Genomic DNA, 22048 nt, shown 5'->3' on the forward strand with positions numbered 1-22048 from the left:
GAGAACTCATATCTGAAATTGAATAATAATATAATAATAATTAATAATCAATGAGAGTGATTTTTTTCCCGAAAAACGTGAAATAAATAAATAAGTAGATTTAATTTAATTAGTCATTAATTAGATTAATGACATCATCTTAAGGGTTTAGATTTTTTTTCTTTTTCCTTTTAATTTTTTTAATAAAGGAATTAGCCTAATAATGACATCGATTTTAATAGAAACTATAGATATAGATATAGATAGATGGTATTAATAAATGATTTCACCTTCAAAAAAATCTCGTAAAATTGCCGGACTTTAACTAGTTAACTTAACTAATACGAGTAATATTTACAAAAAAAAAAAAAAAAAAAAAAAAACTCCGTATTCATTACAAAGTAGGGGTGTTCACGGTCCGGTTTGGTCCGGTTTTGACTAAATCTCAAACCAAACCGGCATAGACGGTTTCAACATATATGAAACCAGACTAGACCAAGAAAGTTGTCTAACTGGCCGGTTTGGTCCGGTTTGATCCGATCCGGTTTGACCGGTTTTACGGTTTTGAGTTCTTTTATCTTTCTTTTATTTAATTAAAACAATAATATTAAATAAATTAAATAAGTTTGATAAAGGAGTAACCCTCAAAGTCCTGGACATTTTTTGTGATTGAGATACTATTGTTATTTCACATTAATAAGATTGCAACATCAAATTCCATAGCGTCGCAGTAAGGGAGCAAATGTATTGTCAACAGGATACAAGTTTCAAGCAAAACCATTTTTGAAGTTGTTACACCTATAACATAAGGAAGGTAAACACTGGCACATAACATCGGTAAAAACAAGTTATTTAAATGGAGAATCTTAAGAGTAAGACAGTAAACAAGAAGACCTTAGCATATATATATATATATATATATATATATATATATATATATATATATATATATATATATATATATATATATATATATATATATATATATATATATATATACATATGTTAGGGATTGTTGTCATACTTCGTACTTGTTGTAAAACAAACCACTGTATAGCTATTGAAATCGTAAATCGAGAACTCTACATTCATCGTATTGGTTAGTCCGGTCCGGTCCGGTTTAACCGGCCGATGGCCTAATGAAACCGCAAACCGGACCGAGTTTCGCGGTTTGGAGATCTTAAAACCGACGACCGGACCGCTAATATCGAAAACTGGACCAAACCAATAAATCGATCCGGTCCGGCCGGTTTTCGCGGTTTGACGGTTTTATGAACACACCTATTACAAAGTTTGAGATCCTCTCTTTATTCCTCACATATAATAACATATAAAAATATCGCAGCAACAAATCTCATAAACAGACTCCATTATTCGCAGTTTGCTTGCATGTTCTCTCACTATACTTCTCTTAAATCCACAGCAATCTTACGTCTTTTTCACCAAATTCCCATCTTTACACCCTTTTATTCACACTCAAAATCCTAATTTCAATTTCAATTTTACTTCTGATTCCAATTCCCCATTTAAATTACTTTCCATCTACCAAAAATTAGGGTTTTCGCTTTTTGCTACGTAACAGAACAAATTGAATCCCTCAAACTCTCTAATTTCACTTCAATTCCCGATCCCCTAAACCCTACTTTCCTAATTTTGATCACAAATAAAATCCCTATTTTTATTTCTTTTAGGGTTTACGATTTCGGTTTGCGTTAAATTAGACTTAGTAAAGGATTTGTAAATTAAAATTAAATAATGGAGAAATACGAACTTGTGAAGGATATAGGATCTGGTAATTTTGGTGTTGCTAGATTGATGAGAAACAAAGTTACTAAAGAACTTGTTGCTATGAAATATATTGAAAGAGGGCATAAGGTATGTATTTATATGCTTGATCTAGTATTGATCATCTATTTATATTTTGTTTTTACTGAAATTGAGTTCTATAGATGATGAATTAAGATAAGTTTATGTGTATTTTTGTTGTAGATTGATGCGAATGTTGCTAGAGAAATTATTAATCACAGATCACTTCGACATCCGAATATAATTCGGTTTAAAGAGGTAAGGGATAGATCAAGATTTGTGTGATTGTTCTGATGCTATAAATCGTATCATTAATGGTGTTTTTACAGGTGGTACTCACTCCAACCCACCTTGCTATTGTGATGGAGTATGCTGCAGGAGGTGAGCTTTTTGAGAGGATCTGTAATGCTGGAAGATTTAGTGAAGATGAGGTTTGCAAGTGTTATATGTGAAAAATAAATATGCTATTGAGGGTTGATTTGAATCGTTTTCGTTATTGATATGTTGTTGGTTAATATATTTCAGGCTAGGTACTTCTTTCAACAGCTTGTATCAGGAGTTCACTACTGCCATTTTATGGTAAAAATAATACAATGGTTTTTTTCACATGTCTATATGGTATACGTGTGTTTATTTGATTTTGGTTCATGTTTTTTTAGCAAATTTGTCATCGAGATTTGAAGCTCGAGAACACTCTTTTAGATGGGAGCCCTGCACCACGGCTGAAAATTTGTGATTTTGGCTACTCGAAGGTGTTTAACTTGTTATCATGGCTTACTTTATGTTAATGGTATAACTCAAGATGTTAACTTTGTTACTTATTTTACAGTCATCTCTGTTGCATTCAAGACCTAAATCCACAGTTGGCACCCCTGCATATATTGCTCCCGAAGTTCTTTCTCGTAGAGAATATGATGGCAAGGTACAACCTTTTTGACCTTTATATTCTGATTTCATCATATATTACACTTATGTCAATGATGATTTGGATGTTTGCTTATGGAAGTGAGTAATAAATAATTGTTGACTATACATCTTTTATTCTACAATTATAAGTAGAACTTTGAATTCCCTATTTTGCGGGGTTCGCGAATTTTGCTTTGTTGTTTTTAGACGGCGGACGTGTGGTCTTGTGGAGTGACGCTTTACGTGATGCTTGTGGGAGCATATCCTTTTGAAGACCAAGAAGATCCCAAAAACTTTAGGAAGACAATTCAAGTTTGTGACTTTTTACTTTCTCTATTGTAACATGTCGTTTGCCATAATAACACTTGCATTGACCTTTGACCCACCTTATCTTTTTCAGCGAATAATGTCTGTTCAATACAAAATCCCGGATTATGTTCATATATCTGAAGACTGTAGACAGCTTCTTTCTCGGATATTTGTTGCCAATTCAGCCAGGGTAAGTATAAGAACAAAGATGTGGATTTTGTAGTTTGGATGTGCTTTTAGGAATTGATTATCTACTTACAATCATGTTCATAATGTTTGGATAAACACATTCGAATTTAGTTACCGACAGTTATTATTAGGGGATAAATGATTAGGTTTTCATGCAACAAAACTAATTTAAACTGTTACTCTCATTTCATCTTCCCTTTTTTATAAGAACGTTGTTTTTGTTATTTTACGCATCAGCTTTTTTGAATTACCAGATTTTGCCGAATGTGTGAACAACTGTTTATTTGATTGTCGTAACATCTTTTTTGAGCACCACGCCAACACGTGTTATTACTTGAACAACTGAATGCACATCCCGGCACAATTATTATATTTATATTCATATAGATACAATATGAATATTTGTGTTTATTTTTGCTGTAGAGAATCACTCTAAAGGAAATAAAGAGCCATCCATGGTTCCTGAAGAACTTGCCTCGAGAACTAACCGAAGCAGCACAGGCTGCGTATTACAAAAAGGAGAACCCGACATTTTCGGCACAAAGTGTAGAGGAAATCAATAAGATTGTGGATGAAGCAAAGATACCACCACCTGTTCCGCGTACGGTTAGTGGGTACGGGTGGGGAGATGATGATGAGGATGACGAAAATGATGATGATGATGATGTTGAAAAAGAGGCTGAGGGTGAAGCAGGAGACGAAGATGAATATGATAAGAGAGTTAAAGAAGCTCATGAAAGTGGAGAAGTTGGTCCTATCTAAAACCCTTTTTTTGATGAATTAAGAAATTTGTGTAAAAATGGAGGTTAAATTGTAAATTTGTGTGGTATTTATGTTAAATAGGTGTGATTGGTGTGTGAGAACATTAGGTCTGTGTTTCAAGTATGGATCACTTTTCATGTTCAGGAATCAGGTTCTTTTTGATTACTTATATATACTGGGTGATTTGCCTTTCAAAAAAAAAAAATATATACTGGGTGATTTTTTTTTTTTTTTTTTATGTTTTTGATATTTGATTTGTTACATATTATGTAGCTATTATACAAGTGAATCAATTTTGAGTTATTAAGTAATGGAAATGAGAGCATTTGTTCTTTAATGTAAGTGAATTAGGCGTAAAAGGGTTGATTGTTAAACATTCGTGAGGATTCCTAAAGTTCTATTGCTATATAATTTGATCGAATTCAAATATTAACTGATAAAATTTACATATTCTTTTTATAAAAATCAGTCAGAATCATTCATTTATATAAGGTTTTATAACATACAAGACATATAATGTACTCCGTAATATAATATGATTAAGACATCATTAATCTAATCTAATCAATTAATCAATCAAGTTACAAATATGTGATGATTTGGTGCTACGTAACATCACACTTTCACTTCGCCACAATTCATGCACTTATTATGTTCCTGTCGACATACTTTTTCTTGTTTTTTTCTTGATATAAATGCTTAACAAATTACACTAGGTTTTTTATTTTTATTTTGATTTTTTCTTTTGGAAAAAAACAAAAACTTAATAAAAACAATCTCCAAAACAAAGATAAGATAACAAAAGGCCACCACAAAAAGGCTCGAAGACCGATTACAAAGTTAATCAAGCCAACTCGAAACACTATCTAAAACCGAGCATAAACGTGGACAAAATAACACAAAAGAAAATAAATACAAAAACGGAGCAAGAACAAAAAAATATCCAACAAATTACACTAGTTAGTAGTAGTATTTTTATTTATTTATTTATTTATTTATTTATTATTATTATTGTTTTTAGAGAAAACAAAAACTTTATAACAAATTAACTTTCATCTAATATGAAAGAACCTATCAAGATTTATTTGTGGATTTAAGGTTTTGTGATTTAAATTATATACCTATATCTAAAAGGCAAAGGCCAAATGAATATTACTATTCTTTTTTCCACTTTTCACAAACTTAACCCCCCAACTTTTATTAAAATACAAATCGCACCCCACTTTACACTCTTATTAAAATACAAATCGCACCCCCACTTTATACGTATATTTTTTCCCAAATTTCACAAACTTAACCCCCTAACTTTTATTAAAATACAAATCGAACCCCCACTTTACTAACTTTTTTTTTTACTAATACTCAATTTTCACAAACTTAACCCCCTAACTTTTATTAAAATAGAAATCGAACTCCCACTTTATACGTATACTTTTTTTAAATTTCACAAACTTAACCCCCTAACTTTTATTAAAATACAAATCGAACCCCCACTTTACTAATTTTTTTTTAAATAAAACCCGAACGCTAAAAGAAGCAACTTTCACAAAAGGAACAACCCTTCAATGTTAGATGTCGAAAAAAATTCCTTTTTACAAAATAGATCAAGACTTTTTTTTTAACTCGCATTCAAAACGGAGCCCCCGGCGCGAAGCGAGGGCTCCACATCTAGTTTAAACTATATGATATTAATAATTTGTATTATATAATGTAAGGATGCAATACCCTTTTGCATTTTTGTATTTACAACTATGCATACTAATGTATTATATAATATTATAATGTACAATTATCAATTTAATTACGTGTAATTCAATTGATAGTAGTAATACATATAGACATATCCGCATAGGTTAATATTCATTTACATCCTTAATTTTACTTGAAACCCAGGGAATAAATCTCGATTAAAAATGCGAGACAATCACATGTGATTCACATGTGATTGTAATATTCAATCATATGTGATTGTACAGATCTCAAGGAAAATTAAGGATTCAAATGAATATTTCTCTATCCGCATATATGCCAAAATAGCATAAGGTCACATATTTGAACTCTAATACCCTAGTAATTACAACTACAAATGTTAAGTGAATTAAGTATGTCATGTATTCATTATGCATATGCAACCGATTGTTAGTCGTCTAAATACTTTTTTAAGCGAGGCTCCTATGAGTCCGTCTAGATTTTTTGATCATCAAACTTAACAACTAACTTCTCAATTCTATCTTATTTTTTTTGGGGAAATGTTAGCTACAAAAGCATGTAGCCAACTTTCCTACATGTAGTACTAAAAAAAAGTGCACTTTTTGATGTTTTTGACCTTTTTTTTTATTTTTTATTTTTTTTTATTTTTTCATTTTCTCTTAGTAACTAAAAGTTTTAAGTTTATTATTGGTGTCTTGTATACAAATAATAGGTTTGGTGAAGTTAAAATTGTATGCTATATTACGCGTACATGTTTACATGCATAGTGAGGATATAAACTTCCAAGCGTATAAAATGTTATGAAATCGTGTTTATTGTGAATGGATTCTTTTATTTTGTGTTTACATAGTTGAAAAATTGAAAAAGTAAACTCGAAAAACATAAAAAAGTGCACGTTTTTAGAGGTAATGTAGGAAAGTTGCCTACATGCTTTTGTAGCTATCATTTCTCCAATTTTTTTATGGTCGTAAAGTAAATGATAACCATAAACATGGTTACATCCAATCCAATCTAATCTTCATAGAGCTTTGATTAGACACAATTACTTCGAGAATGGTTTTGGCTAAGTATGAAATCAAGTTTTTAGGTTGGTATTTTTCAATTAGGTAGGCTCATGTTTGGTAAGTTGGTTTTAGTTTACGAATAATGACGTTCTATGTAATTATTGGATTTTTTGTATATATTTTTTCATGAGGTTAGGTTTACTAGTTGTGATTTTGTGTAATTTTCGAGTTGGCTAATAGTTTCTTATGAGATTATATTTAGATATTTAGATTCCGTTAACATATTTATTATAAGTTTGTTAGATTTATTTATATTTTGTTTGAACAACTAGTTTTTTTATTAATAAACCTATAGCAAGAGGTAGATGAAGATTACAAAGGTAACATTAACCGAATGATAAAAAATTCATAATTTAGTACTTTATGTAGGAAACGAGCAATTTAACATTTTCATAACTCAAACATCTAGTATATCATACTACATTCATAGAGCTTATGATTTATAAGTAAAGTGATGGTCATTTACATATATTATGAAAGATGTTTGGTGAGTGTGTGAGTTGCGCTAGAGAATATTTACTTGATGAGTAATCGTTTTAAAAGTTCAATGAGTTAAACGTTTGCTAATGACAAGTTAAAAGTTGTTATTAAAGGATTGAGACATGCAAAAAATACTACTAATTTAATAAAAATCAATCTAAAAAATAACTACTTCATGTACCAATATTTTTTCATCAATTTAATTTTTAATGACAACTTAGCATTTTCCTTTCGATTATATTTTTCCCCCAAAATTTGTTTATTTGTAATTTAATTTATATTTTTTTCTTTTCTTAATTTAAAGATTAAAGATTTTAGTAACAGTTTGAAAATTTACATAAGCGGGAATAGCAGCCACAACCGCTGCACCAAATTCTTCAATTTCAAAAGCCACAGTCGCCGTCGTGATTAATTTTCTACTTCGATTCGTAATTTATCACATCCATTTCCATTTTAAATCTTTATACTTGTATATTGTTATATGCTTCATTTTTTTTTTTTTTTAATTTCAGATGATAATTAAGTACGTTTATCTGCTGCTATAGATACATCTTTTTAGGCGTATATATATGTTTACATATACCGGCCAATATTGTCAACTCGCCGATTTTGCTAGCCCGTTATTTGTTACTTCATTCATTATTAATAATTTCATTCATAATTAATAATAATATGTGAAGGCAAAAAAAAAAAAAAAAAAAAAACCTAATTTCATCAATTAGCATTCATGTATATGTTTGTATGCTTGCTGTCTTTTGAATTTTATAGTTTTCAAAGTATGATGCATATTGTCTTTTGATTTTATCAGCAAGCAGGAAGGAAAGTTATAAATTGCTAGATGATCATATTAATGAGTGACCGAGAGCAAAAATATGAGGTAATAAAAGTTAACTTCAATTATTATTTTAATTTTAATTTATAAAGATAAATTAAAATGGATTTTTGTTGCCTGGGACTGATGTTTAATGGCTTTTAGTACAAGTAGCTGTGATGGAGTTTCAAGTGGCAGTGACAAGCAAATGAGAAATAATTGGTGTCAACATGCCAAATCACATGATCAGCTTTCAAGGCGCGATGAAATATTAAAATCTAACTTTCTTTTTTCCTTGTCACCACAAAAACATTGTGCTAACGAAACAATGGCAGCAACTGCAAGGTATCTTCTCTGTCATGAACTCATGATTTACTTTCATTTTGTCGCGTAGTAGTACTTACTGTAATGTAATTAAAGACTTCAGATTATGTCAACGTAATCAGCTTTTTGAAGCACTTAACTGTTATATATACCTCATATCATCATATGTCTATGCTAAAGAAATACTATACACATATGTTATATACTTTTTTATTTTTTTGGTTCTAGATCATTGTCTCGTAAAGTGCAGAACGTTACTAAGGCACACGACCTACAAGTTGAAACGGTAATATAATTACTTAGTCTATACCATAGTATAAATTTAATTGTTCTACGTTCTTAGGAAATGGTGTTTTTTTTAAAGAAAATTATTTGCTTTTGACAGGCTTGGCAAGCTCTTTCCAACCTTAGGGTGTCTTCTAGAAGTTATATAAAACCTGGTAAAAGGCAGCCTGTAGCAAATGATTGTGATTCAAGCTCCTTTGAAGAAGTTAAAAGAGCTGCTCAACAATGCTCCTCTGATGCATTTAACAAATCAGAACTTAATTGCTCAAAACAAAATTCCAATTATATAAATAAGGTAACTTGTGGACTGTGGTACTAATAAGATTTGGACTGAATGCAGATGATCAATATTTTAAGTTACATGTGTAATTATGTCTTTATCTCAGTATCTATCAATTTCAAATTGCAGGATCCTGGTGTGAATGGAATAATGACTCCACGTGTATCAATTTCAAAGTTTCCTCCCTTCACCCCTGCAGCAAGTAATAATAGTAGTATTACAGCGTGTGAGGGGTTAGGTTTACCTGCAGAACTATGTGTCGAATGTAGCCATGGTTGTAAGGTATGTAATGTAAAACATGATATAAATAAAAGTAAATGTCATATGGAAGATTCCAGGCCTAACTTTTGAAATTGTTTCAGTTAGGAGTTTGCCCGGAAGCTGCAAGCCATTTGCAAATCATGAAGGATATGCTCATTTCCATATCAAATGATCTCATTGACAATGTTGATGAAATGAACACTGATCAAATAGAAAATCTTCGTCAAAATAGGTATATTTCTTCTTTGTGTTGTTGAGAGGATACCAAAGCATTAATATAGATACCCCAATATAGTTGAATTTTGGATGCAATGTATTGAATACTGATGACTGAATTGAGTTTTGCTTTTCTTGTTTATATTCTATTTCTGCAATACATTTTTATATGTTTAAATGGTTTAATAATAGGCTGCAGTTGAATAAGCAAATTAAACAGCTTGAACAATATCTTCGTTCTACTTTAAGAGATGAGGAAGGATGCAAATCATGCTTTTCTGCATATACAGCCATTAAAGATTTTGAGTATGGAACTCCTTCATTATATTCCTCCAAGATTGATCCTGTTAGACTTGATGATCGATTTTACATGAAAAACAAGACAGATGGCCAAAATAAATGGGACACATCATCATTTTCATGTTCCTCAGTGGGTAACTTTGTAGATCTTTCAACGCCTATGGAGAGGGAACCGTATGTTCGAAAGTACGTCGAAGTTAATTATATTGAAGGTTCAGATGACAAGAAGTGGAACAGCAGAGATTTTCCATGGACTAAAAAGCTGGAGGTTTGTGTTAGAATGGCACTTTTGATTCCCTCTACTTATGAATGGGCCGATCTGATTTTTTATTTTTTTTATTAGAAAAGTTTAAAACTTTTTGGCAAAATATTAAAACTTTTTGGCAACAAATGCTCTGAGTCAAGGCAATCGCACTCAATGCCAAACAAAGTTACCTATTTTGACATGTTACCCGACTCACATTTTGCTTCTTCTAGTTTGTGGCATGGTTGTTATTTGAATTTTGCATATGGATGAATTTAGTGGTGATAATGTGTGCAAATGATGCTTTCAGACTAATAACAAGAAAGTGTTTGGGAATCATTCTTTTCGTCCCAACCAAAGGGAGGTGATTAACGCTACAATGAGTGGAAATGATGTTTTTGTCTTGATGCCAACTGGGGGTGGTAAGAGCCTCACATATCAGGTACATTTTTTGTTTATAATCATCAATCACTGAAGTATTTTTTTAATGTTATGTTTTTAATTGTGTCTTGCACAATGTTCTTGCAGCTACCTGCCTATATTAGTCAAGGTGTGACATTAGTAATCTCACCCCTTGTTTCTCTTATTCAAGATCAAATAATGCATTTATTGCTGGTACCCATTTTTTTTTTCTTCTTTCAAATAAATACATTTATATTCATCCCAATCTTGTTCTGTTTGGTGAAACAAGCCGAATTTTGTTGTTGTATACTACATAGGCAAATATACCTGCTGCTTACCTAAGTGCGAATATGGAGTGGAATGAGCAACAAGAGATTCTTAGAAAACTTTGTTCAGGGCAATGTAGTTTCAAGCTGTTATACGTGACCCCAGAAAAAGTAGCAAAGTGAGTGCTTTTAAAGATGCTTGCATTTAAGAAATATGAACTAATTATGTATAATTACTAACTTAAACAATATCTTGATTTGTGGCTGCAGAAGTGATGCTTTGTTGCGTCAATTGGAAAACTTGTATGCGCGAGAGTTGCTAGATAGAATTGTCATTGATGAAGCACATTGTGTAAGCCAATGGGGACATGATTTCAGGCCAGATTATCAGGTAATGTATTATTAATGATTTAAAATTTGCTTATATGCGAAGTTTATTCTATTTTTACTTGTGTTTTTTTTTTATGTTCAGAGTCTTGGTATACTTAAGCAGAAGTTTCCAAAAATTCCTGTGTTAGCATTAACTGCTACTGCCACAGCAAGTGTTAAAGAAGATGTTGTGCAGGCTCTTGGCCTTGTTGACTGTACTATTTTCCGCCAAAGTTTTAACCGCCCAAATTTAAGGTATGTTTCGAATCTAAATTCTATGGTATGTCTTATGTGTGAAGTGTTAACCTCTTATTATTGTTACTGTTGCAGGTTTTCAGTTATCCCCAAGACAAAAAAATGTATGGAGGACATTGACAAGTTCATTAAAGATAATCACTTTGATGAATGTGGAATTATTTATTGTCTTTCAAGGAAGGATTGTGAAAAAGTTGCTGAAAAGCTTCAGGTTATTTTCGTGTGTTCTAATTTCTTTCTTTTTGATCATTGATGTTTTGAAATTTGAAATTATAATCTACTTATGCGTGGATGTATATTTTAGGAATTTGGGCATAAAGCTGCATTTTACCATGGTAGTATGGACCCAGATGAACGTGCAAAGGTTCAAAAGATGTGGAGTAAAGATGAGATTAACATAATATGTGCCACTGTGGCATTTGGGATGGGTATGAACATATGGCCGTGTCTTATAATCACTTATTTGATTAGATATTGGATGATTAATGACAATGGCTTAAACTTGACTGTTTCAGGCATTAATAAACCGGATGTTCGTTTTGTCATTCATCATTCTCTTCCTAAATCCATTGAGGGGTACCACCAGGTAATTTATTCAATAATATTTCAACTTCTTGATTACAATGGAGTTACTTTTTTGCTTTATCTGGTTTTTATAAAAATTGTGTGATAGGAATGTGGCCGTGCGGGTAGAGACGGGCAACATGCTTCTTGTGTGTTGTATTATAGTTATAGTGATTATGTAAGTCATCAGAGAGCACAATTTTTTTTTTTTTTTTTTTTTTTTTTTTTGAAAGGCAATGTTAGTGGTTAGCACACGAAGTTAATTCACGAAAATCCCCCCCCCCCCCCGAGACTCGAACCCTGGTCTCCTCGAACACCATGTTAACATGGTGACCAATGAGGCAAAGCCCCATTGGCTCATCAGAGAGCACAATAACAAGTTGATATTTTTAATGAAGTTATAACATGCATTATTCATGCCAGCTCATCACTTTTTCAATAGATTCGGGTCAAACATATGCTTAGTCATGGATCCGTGGAGCAAAGCTCTTTTGTACCTGGAAGGTTACTGGAAACTAATACTGCAAACCTTTTGCGCATGGTACTATAATATACATTATGATTATGTTATTAGCAGGATAACACTACTTTGATAAATATTCTGAAATTAGTTGGCTAACATTAATATCATAATCTATGAACCCAGGTCAGTTACTGTGAGAATGATGTTGACTGTCGGCGTTATCTACAACTGGTTCATTTTGGAGAGAAGTTTGATCCTGTCAGATGCAGTAAAACATGTGACAATTGTTTAAGTACACATACCCTTGTAGATAAGGATGTTACCGAGATAGCAAAGCATTTGGTAATGATCATACCGAATTTTAATTTTCTATTTTTTCTGTTAAATGGATATGATTGTTTGCTCAGTAATGTTTGTTAACTTGCAGGTTGAATTAGTGAAATCAGCCGAACAGAAATTCTCAGCGTCTCATATCTTGGAAGTCTACAGGGGTTCAATGAGCCAAACTGTAAGCTCACTGATACCATTCATGGTTTTTTATTAGAAAAGGCAGATTTATCCATATATTTGGATGATACAAATCTTACCTATTTACTTACGAATGACCCGATGCGAGTCATGTTTTATCTATCTTGGGTCAAACACGCGAACTAAAACAGCTCGCGTAAAAGGGAACAAGTTGAATTGGTTGAAATGGATCAAAACTCCCAAACCATATATTTAAACTCCTAATGCACCTTGTTCAAATTGTTGGATTATGATTACTTCCTGCATACTAGTTTTCAATTAACAAAGTTAATTTTTTTTTACTAGAAATTTACTGGGTCAACCCCACCTGATCTATCCCAAAGTTAATTGCTGGCTCAACCCACCCATTTTGTCTCCTCTAGTTTTTATCGTTGTGATTTGCAACTTAGTCAATTGACAAATATCAACATGTAGGTGAAGAAATATGAACACAATAGCTTAAGTTTGCATGGAGCTGGAAAAAGTTTAGCCAAGGGAGAAGCATCACGTGTACTACGCCATCTTGTTGTCGAGGAGATCCTCCTAGAAGAAATCAAGAGAAGTGATTTCTATGGATCTGTATCATCTATACTGAAGGTTTATATACTAGTCTAGTTATAAGTTTTATACTTATGATCATCATTCACAAGATCAAAATATAAAATCTTTCATTTTTGATTTTGACATTAAGGCTCCACAACGAGTTTTTTAGCCTTGTTTATTCATAACCTTTTTTTCTTTTCACTTTATTAATTCATTTTCTCAGCATAAATACATCTGTTATCTTCTTCAGTGATGCCTAACTGTTGCTTCTATTGTCTTTAGGTAAATGAAATGAAGGCCGACGATTTACTTGCAAATCGGCAGACAATTGTTTTAAGGTACTTCCAGAGTTACAAATTCATTCACACATATTTTCTTTTGTCATGTTTATGATATCCGTTTACTTTGAAATGTATTGTATCATGTATTATGCTCATTGTAGGTTTCCTTCTGCCATTAAAGCATCTACATCTTATAGAAATGGTACTACCCCAGCTAAGGTATCGTTAACATCATCAAAGAAATGTCCTCCCCAAGTCGATACTCCCGTGCAAACTCAACCGGAAGTTGACTTGGTATGCTACTATTTTTAACTAAAATTTCCATTTCAACCCGAGTTACCTATTTAGTTTTTTTTTAAGCCCTGGCCCGTGATAGATAGAACATCACTTGAATTGACTGATTATTAAATAAATGTATTGAATTGGCAGTGACACTTTAAACTATAATCAATTTTCTTTTGTAGAATCTGTATACCAAATTATACTCAGCTTTGCGGATGCTTAGGGTACAACTTGTTAAGGAAGCAGGTGAAGGGGTCATGGCATACCACATCTTTGGGTGAGTTCGTTTAGTCATAGGATGCAACTTTTTTTCTTTTTGTTTTGAGACCCAATCTATGATATATATACGTTGTTTATGGTATGGTATTGTACTATAGATTTGTAGTTTATGTTGTAGAAATTGTCCCCTTAGGCTGTTTTCATGATTTAGGAATGCCACACTGGAACATATCAGCAAAAGGATCCCCAGAACTAAAGAAGAGCTTCTTGAAGTTAATGGCATTGGCAAGTAAGCACTCCTCCTTATCCCCTGGTCCCACAAAAGAGTACTAGAGGTGGTAAAATGGGCGGGTTGGGTAAGTTGCGTAACTGGTCAAATATGTGTTACATATTGCCATCTTTGACTCGTAACATAAGTCATAACTGAAGTCAACCACTGAACATAATATTTGCCACTGGACAGCTCTTAATTAGTTTAGTTTGTGGTTGTGCTTGTATTTGTACTAATTAACAAGGTTGATACAGGGCAAAAATAAGCAAATATGGAGATAGAATACTAGAAACTATTGAGACAACCCTCAATGAATACTACAATTACAATGTAAACGAACATATCATCTATTATAGTGATGACGAAAGCACCAATTATCCAATAAGAACGTCTGATGTAAATAGTAGATCATTTGAAAATCCAATGGATGTATTTGAGTTTGCTGTAAGTGATGATAGTTCAAAGAACTGGGTGTCCAAGGTAAAAAACACTACAACTGCTCATGATGCTGTTCATTATCTTAATGATGATGACGATGATGATGATGATGATGATCTGGATCTCAACGATGATCAGTAGCATGATAGATAATAAGTGCTGATGTTTCTATTTTAAGACGTTCCTGATTATACTAAGTTAACGTCGTAAGGAATGCGTGTAGTCTATTAGGCGATAGTATTCAGAACATTTGTTCTTTACTAGTTATTTCTAAGTAATTAAGAAACTCTTGATCTTTGTTGGTGGCACCAATGTATGTTACTCTTTAAGTTACATATGCTCTCTAGCTGCTTGTATTGTCTATTTAAAGACTATTATTTATATAACTATAACTATTAACGTTTTTATCTCACTTATGTTAATTAGTTAATTAACGATGTTTATGTTAATTTTCTGAGTCATTTAGCATGCTGCTGCTGCTTTTTTAAATTTGTGGGGATGTTTTTTCTTCCTTTTTATTTTTAGTATTTGTTCGGCACTTGATTAGCAACTTAACTATTTGTTGTAAGATTTTGATATGAATATGATGTTGATGATAACTTGATAATTAGTCCATATAGTCTCACACCATTGAAATGTGCCGTAGCTACTGAACAATTATGATACTTGTCCATCTGACTTGGGTTCGCTAAATATGTTTATATCATTCACGATTAGTTATGTTACGAGCCATTTATATCATTCGCAATTGGTATCTGGACGACATCAAACTAGGCTCTCATACAAGCGGTTAGCACCAGCGGCATGAAATACACATACACCAAAAAGGTAAAAGGTAAAAAGTTTTTTCATGTTCGGTCAATACACATACACCAAGTAATACCAAAACCATTTAAATCATCCATCCTACTTGAACAGACCGTACAAACTACCAAACCTACATCAAGACAATCAAAACCAACAGTTTAACCGATACACGAAATACACATACACCAACAGTTTAAACTACATATTGATTTTCATCATCTGATGGATTGTTAAAAACGTATTCAACCACCGGTGAAGCGTGTGGGGCATCTGAGAGAACTTTTAACATACATAACTCCTCATCATTAACTAATCTATTAAGAAAATTTATCCTCACCTTCTTTAGTAAAGGTGACTTGGCCAATATAAGCTTCACAACCTTCAACTCTGGTACCCGTCAACCTACATTAATCTCCAATTCCTTAAATGTTCCAACCTAATATCTGAATTCTCTTTCAACATAATAGACTCTTTCTCAGATATCTCATCACTAACATGTATGAGACCCTACATGAATGAAACATTGGTTTTGCTTATGTTAGTGTAAATTGGGATGAGAACCAACTTACCCCCACAATTAACGTCAGTTTTTCTCAGAGCGTTCAAATACCCATAATGCTCAAGTACATTAAAAAGATACTGGAAAAATGGATACCTTCGGTAGTTTAATATACACATATCTTCTTAATTGTATCTTGCACCTTCTTCCTCTTTAGTTAAGATACTGAAAAAACTTCAACTTAGAATGTAATATGTAATATACCCTTAAATACATATGAAGTTTTTAGAATTCCATATCATAACAAAGAAAGAAACAAAAAGCAAAGTCATCATAGATGTTTACCTAAGTAAGTCATCAGACATGTTTCTTTACTATATATATATATATATATATATATATATATATATATATATATATATATATATATATATATATATATATAAAACTGCTTTAAGTCGCATGACCCTAAACAAATGCAAAATTAGTTCGCCTAAATAAGTCATTATATCATACATTGCATGTTCCTTAACAAATAGTAGAAAGTTAACCACTATTATAACTTAAATGTTTGATACAAACCTCGTGGCCTAACCCATTTACTGAAAAAAGTAGGATGACTAATACATCTTAAAACCTCCAATTTAACCTACAGTAAATGCATAAGAATTTATGATGTAATATAGCAATTCAGTATTAACTTTTTTTTTATAGTGGATAAGTACTCAATTTAGGTACTAACTTTCTAAAAGAGATTTAAATATTGAAACAAAAAGCTCTTAAAAGGAGATAATAAGTATAAAAACAAATCACTTTCCTTGAACAACAATGTAATTGATTGTAAATTTTGCTCATGGTAAAATTTGAGACTTTCAGGAAAAATAAATATAAGTTTTTTTTTAGCTCACAAATTGTGCCACAATACTACTATGTATCTATTTCTTTCAGACATTTCATCAAACACCTTTAGTGCACTTCTACAATTTTCATTAATCAATAACATGTCAAACATTGAAATTCAATTCAAATAAAATTTACACGTCAATTAACTACTCACTTTTCTTTTTTATTATTATAAATTCTTCAAACTTTATATAAACAGACTAAGAGTGATCTTTATATACACACAATGTACAATTATATTGGATTTATAAATAAAATTAAAAAAATACTACGGAATACCTATTATACATACCGATTGAGGTGTTGTTTTTCTCGAATTTGAACTTCTACTTGCATATCATTTATGAAATACTCCTCTACTTCTCCATTTTCAGCCGCCAGTAACAAATAATTCACGGATTTAAACCTAAAAATCTTCAAATTCAATAATTGTTAAAAAGAAAAAGAAGAAGGGTAGAAAAAAACCAAAAAGGTAAACAAACATAGATGTTGAATCTGAAGAAAATCTTGATTATATGATGCCTTTTTGAATCTGTATCTGAAAAATGAAGAAGAGGATGATATTAACTGAGGAATTGAATCCATAACAGAGATGAGAAACAGTAGAGGCTTATTATTATTATTTTTTGTGAGTAGGGTTTTTTTGAAGAGAGTATAAGCGTGCTTTTTGATATCTATATTTGTCTTCTCAAAAAATTTGAGGCGTGCAGGATCTTGATTACTTGTTTTTTTAAATATTTTATTTTATTTAATTATGGAGTTTTTTTTTTTTTTTGAAAAGCAGTGTCATATAAAATCAAAACGCAAAATACATCGAGAAATACATTGCAAGGCGAAAGGATACCGAGCTAGAAACCTACGCCAAATTACTATACAAGATAAATAAGCGCATCTAAAATTACAATTTAAACAAGGTAAACACTAGGATTATGAAGCCAATCGTGCCATTCGACTTTCCTTTGCTTGCAACGCTTCACAACCCAATCAAAGCTCAAGACTTGAATCTCACTTAGTGCATTCGGGGCGGTCCATGAAAGTTTCTTGAAAACTTTTTGGTTCCTATTCCTCCAAAGAAGATAGCCACTAATCCATTCGACCGCTTGCCATATTTCTCTACCCAAATCGGAGCAATTAGAAGGACCACAACCACATAGGAGATTATCAAAAGATAGATTAATCGAATCAAAACCCCACCAATCAGGTACTTTTTCCCAAATTTCACGAACATGCACACACGACAAAAGAGAATGCTTCACCGATTCAATTTCCATACCACAAAGAGGGCAAAGAACGGAGTGTAGATCGATACCCCGTTTGTCTAGTTCGGACAAAACGGGTAATCTCTCCCGCTTCGCTCTCCAAACGAATACCTCAACTTTTTTTGGAACAAGATTATTCTTCATAGTCACCAAATTTGAATTATTTGAAGGAAACTTTTTCTCCATGATAAGTTTTGTTAGTTTTTTTTGGAGAAAGAACCATTACCACTTAGCTTCCATGAAAAAAAGTCTTCTTTATCCGGATGCATTTCAAAAGATGATAGAAGATCTTCAAGGTTATCCAACTCGCCTCTCGTACGTCCCGAAATTATCCGAGACCATTCCCATGAGTATGAAACCGTGCCATCCTTTTGTTGTATACGATTTGAGACCGTGACATGAGGGTTTGATTCGAGCCGCACTAATCTTTTAAAAACCTACTTGAGTGGTTTGTCCAGTAGCCAAACATCTTCCCAAAATCTTGTATTGTTACCATTTCCGATCACCTTAGCAAAGGAACTTGAAAATTCGACACCCGCATTATTTATCTCGAAACCTGTTTTGACAATATTACTCCAAGTAGAGTTAGTACAAGAAAGATTCCCACCCGTGTTAAGTAGTCCCGTAGCCCCATAAATACTTTTAATAACCTTAACCCACAAGGAGTCGGTTTCGGTGTGAAACCTCCACCACCACTTGCCGATTAAGGCTAGGTTTTTGCAATTAAGAGACCCCACATTAAGTCCGCCATCCGCCCGAGGGCGAATGACATCAATTATGGAGTTTTATTAAAAAAAACGTTTTTTTATTAGATTTCTTAATTTTGTTAGATGGTTAAATAAAATTGTAAACGAAAATTTTTTATGACATCACCATTCATATCTCAAATTTTTTCTTTTGGATTTTTTTTAAGTTTTGTCATACATTTTTAATGACATCATCTTTATAGCCAAATACTTCGTATAAGATAGTAATAGATATTATCTAAATATTTAATACAGTATTTAATTAATTTAGCATTCTCCAATGTATTATATTATATTATTATATTATACTCCGTATTAATAAAGATAAATTAATAAAGTTAAAGATTCAAATTAATTGAGGAACGTACGTAAAAATTAAGCAAATAAGAGTCGGTGGATCATTTAAACCTTATATAAATTCCGACCGTTGAGCTAATACCCACACTCGTACCCTATAAATATTACTCCGATCATCTTCGCATTACATAAAATTTCTGTCATCATCATCAATAATTTTTGTAATCCAATATTTTAGTTTTTTTTTTTTCGATCTTCAACTGTTTTTAATTCTCTCTTTCCGATCATCTTCTCATAACGTATAATTTCTGTCATTATATTATCGTTATCAGTTTTAGTAATTTAATATGCGAATTCTCCTTTGATCTTCAATTTTGCTAATCGTCTCTCACTCTGTATTGTTAGGGTTTTGACATTTCTTATTTGCAGTTACTTGAATAAATCCCTTTTTTTTCTTTCTTTTCAGATATTGGTTTAAACTCGATTATTATATACAATTTAACCCCTTTCTTTACTTCATTCTCTACTCTCTCTCTCTCTCTCTCTCTCTCTCTCTCTCTCTCTCTCTCTAAAAGTCCAAGACGTTTTAATCGTTACAATTAACGGAGTTAATTAGATCTACAGAAGAGAGGGAATGATTCGTATTTGAATTGGCTTCAAGATTGAACCAGGGCAGGGTCTGTTCCAAAGGGGTACGTGCACGTTTAGTCCTAAAAACCACGTAGTAATTAAATTCACAATTTGTTAATCAAGATTCTAGTAATAATTAAATGATTTTAATTAGTTTTCTCCATATAATAATTGATGAGTGATGTTTTATTAGTAGTTTTTATCCAAGTTTTCAAGATTACTCGGATTCTCATCTCAATTGGCTATTATGCACAAGTGATTTTTAATTTGTACTCCCAGATGGAACTCCGTATAACGCGATTTAACATGCTTGAGATTAGTTATTTATTTTCTGGTATGTTACTCATTGTTAAATTATTATTGTCTTAGAACCTTATCAAAGTCAAGATATTTTCTAACCGTTTTATTTTGCAGGAAAATGTAGTAGTTGTTACCATTTGAACGGATATCAGGTAGCTTTCAAGATCTATTGTACCATATTGAATCCTTGCAGGTAATTGGTTAAAGATATCTTATATCCAATTTTTTTATTTAAAGCCTAAATGACTCTCCCTAAATTACAGTTGAGGAGTTAGTCATATTTTGTGTAAGACTCTGTCTTCATCACGATATTAATTAGAAAAAAAATAACTTAGGAAATAGCTACACAAATATTGTTTTCCTAATAACTTGAGGTTACAGTTCATGACTTGTAAATATATTTGTAAATGAAGTCTTGGATTCTGTTGAGCTTTATATCATACAAATTGCATTGGTTGGTTTTCATGGGGTTAGTGGTCTACCAGAAGCGAAACGTAAACGACTCACAAATGAATTAATTTTTGACGACCCAATTAAAATGAGTTTGACGTGGGTACGATTAGCTATGTATGGACTATAGAGATATGAGTTAGTCGATGATACACAAAGTACATGGCTTAAAGCTCAAGGTACAAGCTATTCCAGGACTAGGCAGAGAACATGTGGCAGCCGTTTCATTGGCTGACCACTCCGTATCTCGTATTGTGATAAAAGAGTTGCCATCATTGCACCTCATCCGGGACTATTTTTTCAAGGATGAAACATAACATCCTTACATCCGTTTAGAAGTAATTAACTGATTTATGTGTTTTCATGTCACTAATGATTGATTTCGTATGTGTGTCTACAGTGAAATTAATGACTTACAAAATGCAATTACGCCTTCACCTCAAGATTTATTTTTCCTTGATATGTTACATGACACTTTCACCTCAAGACTAAACTTCAAAAAAATTGGGTCTATGTGCCTTTTACTTTCATTTTAGATGTGTGCCTTTTAGCATATGTTTTCACTATAGCTTACATCTGTATAATCATATGTTAAATAGCCACATAATATAGCTCTAAGGATGAGAATGATGGTGAGCCTTTTCGAAATTAGTGATTCGTATAATGAGGATTTTACTCGGTATATTAATAATTGGTATTGGTATAGCCACTGGATTATTTGTAAGACTGTCTTTATCCTAATTGATTAAAAAACTAAATACGCAGGACTACACAGATACGAGTCAGTGGGTTATGCACAAACTACATGGATTAAAGCTTAACGTACGAGTTGTTTAATGTTGTTGCATGGATTGACGTATCTTATTTGGTTATTGTTGTTGCTGATACAATTGCTTTTAAAACAAGGTATTTGTTTATTTATGTTTATTTGTTTAAAGCGCAAGTGACTTCCAAAATGCAATAACAGCTTCACCTCAAGAAATATCTTTTTTTGATATGTCACAGACACTTTCACCCCAAGACTGGGCTTCAACAAAATTCGATCCTAGACCTGTAAGTCAAATTCTGTTATATATCTATACGCCTTTTACTTTCATTTAGGATGTGTGCCTTTTAGCATATCCTTTTACCGTACAATAATATGTTTAATATCCTTTGACTTTCGCCCGCGGTTGAGGATGATGATGAGCCTTTTTGAAAACGCCATTGATTGCATAAAAAATAAGTGACTGGTATTGTCCATAACAATGAGGATTTTATGATTTGAGATATTAGCTTCTGTTTGATGAAAATTTCTGTATGAATGTTGTTAAAGTTTACCACCCATCAGGACATCAGGTATGTCACATGAAAGTAAATCACATTTACCAC

The 22048-nt window shown here is 32.2% G+C and overlaps 3 protein-coding genes and 2 long non-coding RNA genes across 8 annotated transcripts; 3 read left to right on the plus strand and 2 right to left on the minus strand.

Moving 5' to 3' along the window:
* Window positions 1–1396: 1396 nt before the first annotated feature.
* LOC139845212 (serine/threonine-protein kinase SAPK7-like) lies at window positions 1397–4174 on the plus strand. The gene is made up of 9 exons (XM_071835455.1): window positions 1397–1854; window positions 1969–2043; window positions 2115–2216; window positions 2311–2364; window positions 2445–2537; window positions 2615–2707; window positions 2899–3003; window positions 3092–3190; window positions 3613–4174. The coding sequence occupies exons 1-9, from the start codon at window positions 1735–1737 to the stop codon at window positions 3949–3951; spliced, it is 1080 nt and encodes a 359-aa protein (XP_071691556.1). The 5' UTR covers window positions 1397–1734; the 3' UTR covers window positions 3952–4174.
* Window positions 4175–7550: 3376 nt separating this feature from the next.
* On the plus strand, window positions 7551–15142 carry LOC139845213 (ATP-dependent DNA helicase Q-like 4A). 3 transcript variants are annotated; one of them, XM_071835458.1, is made up of 27 exons: window positions 7551–7633; window positions 8014–8082; window positions 8182–8361; window positions 8569–8626; window positions 8726–8920; window positions 9035–9187; window positions 9268–9398; window positions 9575–9950; window positions 10237–10368; window positions 10455–10541; window positions 10646–10773; window positions 10865–10985; window positions 11067–11218; window positions 11294–11429; window positions 11523–11646; window positions 11734–11804; window positions 11892–11960; window positions 12225–12323; window positions 12429–12587; window positions 12673–12753; window positions 13188–13349; window positions 13578–13633; window positions 13738–13870; window positions 14041–14135; window positions 14289–14366; window positions 14603–14678; window positions 14787–15142. In XM_071835458.1, exons 2-27 carry the CDS (start codon window positions 8078–8080, stop codon window positions 14925–14927), a joined length of 3198 nt encoding a protein of 1065 aa, XP_071691559.1. In that variant the 5' UTR covers window positions 7551–7633; window positions 8014–8077; the 3' UTR covers window positions 14928–15142. The 3 variants fall into 3 exon arrangements, with proteins under 3 accessions (XP_071691559.1, XP_071691558.1, XP_071691560.1); XM_071835457.1 differs by having other exon boundaries at window positions 14603–15142; XM_071835459.1 differs by lacking the exon at window positions 14603–14678 and having other exon boundaries at window positions 14787–14894.
* A 471-nt stretch (window positions 15143–15613) lies between these two features.
* On the minus strand, window positions 15614–17610 carry LOC139845214 (uncharacterized). Its single transcript, XR_011758237.1, has 3 exons — window positions 17288–17610; window positions 16249–16317; window positions 15614–16100 (listed from the first exon to the last, which is right to left on the minus strand). It is a non-coding gene; the product is annotated as an uncharacterized lncRNA (long non-coding RNA).
* Window positions 17611–17900: 290 nt separating this feature from the next.
* On the minus strand, window positions 17901–18440 carry LOC139842692 (uncharacterized). Its single transcript, XM_071832808.1, has one exon. It carries the CDS (start codon window positions 18438–18440, stop codon window positions 17901–17903), a length of 540 nt encoding a protein of 179 aa, XP_071688909.1.
* Window positions 18441–20351: 1911 nt separating this feature from the next.
* LOC139839951 (uncharacterized) lies at window positions 20352–21809 on the plus strand. Of its 2 annotated transcripts, none has more exons than XR_011757165.1 (3): window positions 20352–20420; window positions 21443–21583; window positions 21683–21809. It is a non-coding gene; the product is annotated as an uncharacterized lncRNA (long non-coding RNA). The 2 variants fall into 2 exon arrangements; XR_011757164.1 differs by lacking the exon at window positions 20352–20420 and adding an exon at window positions 20883–21015.
* Window positions 21810–22048: the final 239 nt, after the last annotated feature.

Source organism: Rutidosis leptorrhynchoides, chromosome 4 (assembly GCF_046630445.1).
Source record: "Rutidosis leptorrhynchoides isolate AG116_Rl617_1_P2 chromosome 4, CSIRO_AGI_Rlap_v1, whole genome shotgun sequence".
In the NCBI taxonomy this organism is placed as follows: domain Eukaryota; kingdom Viridiplantae; phylum Streptophyta; class Magnoliopsida; order Asterales; family Asteraceae; genus Rutidosis; species Rutidosis leptorrhynchoides.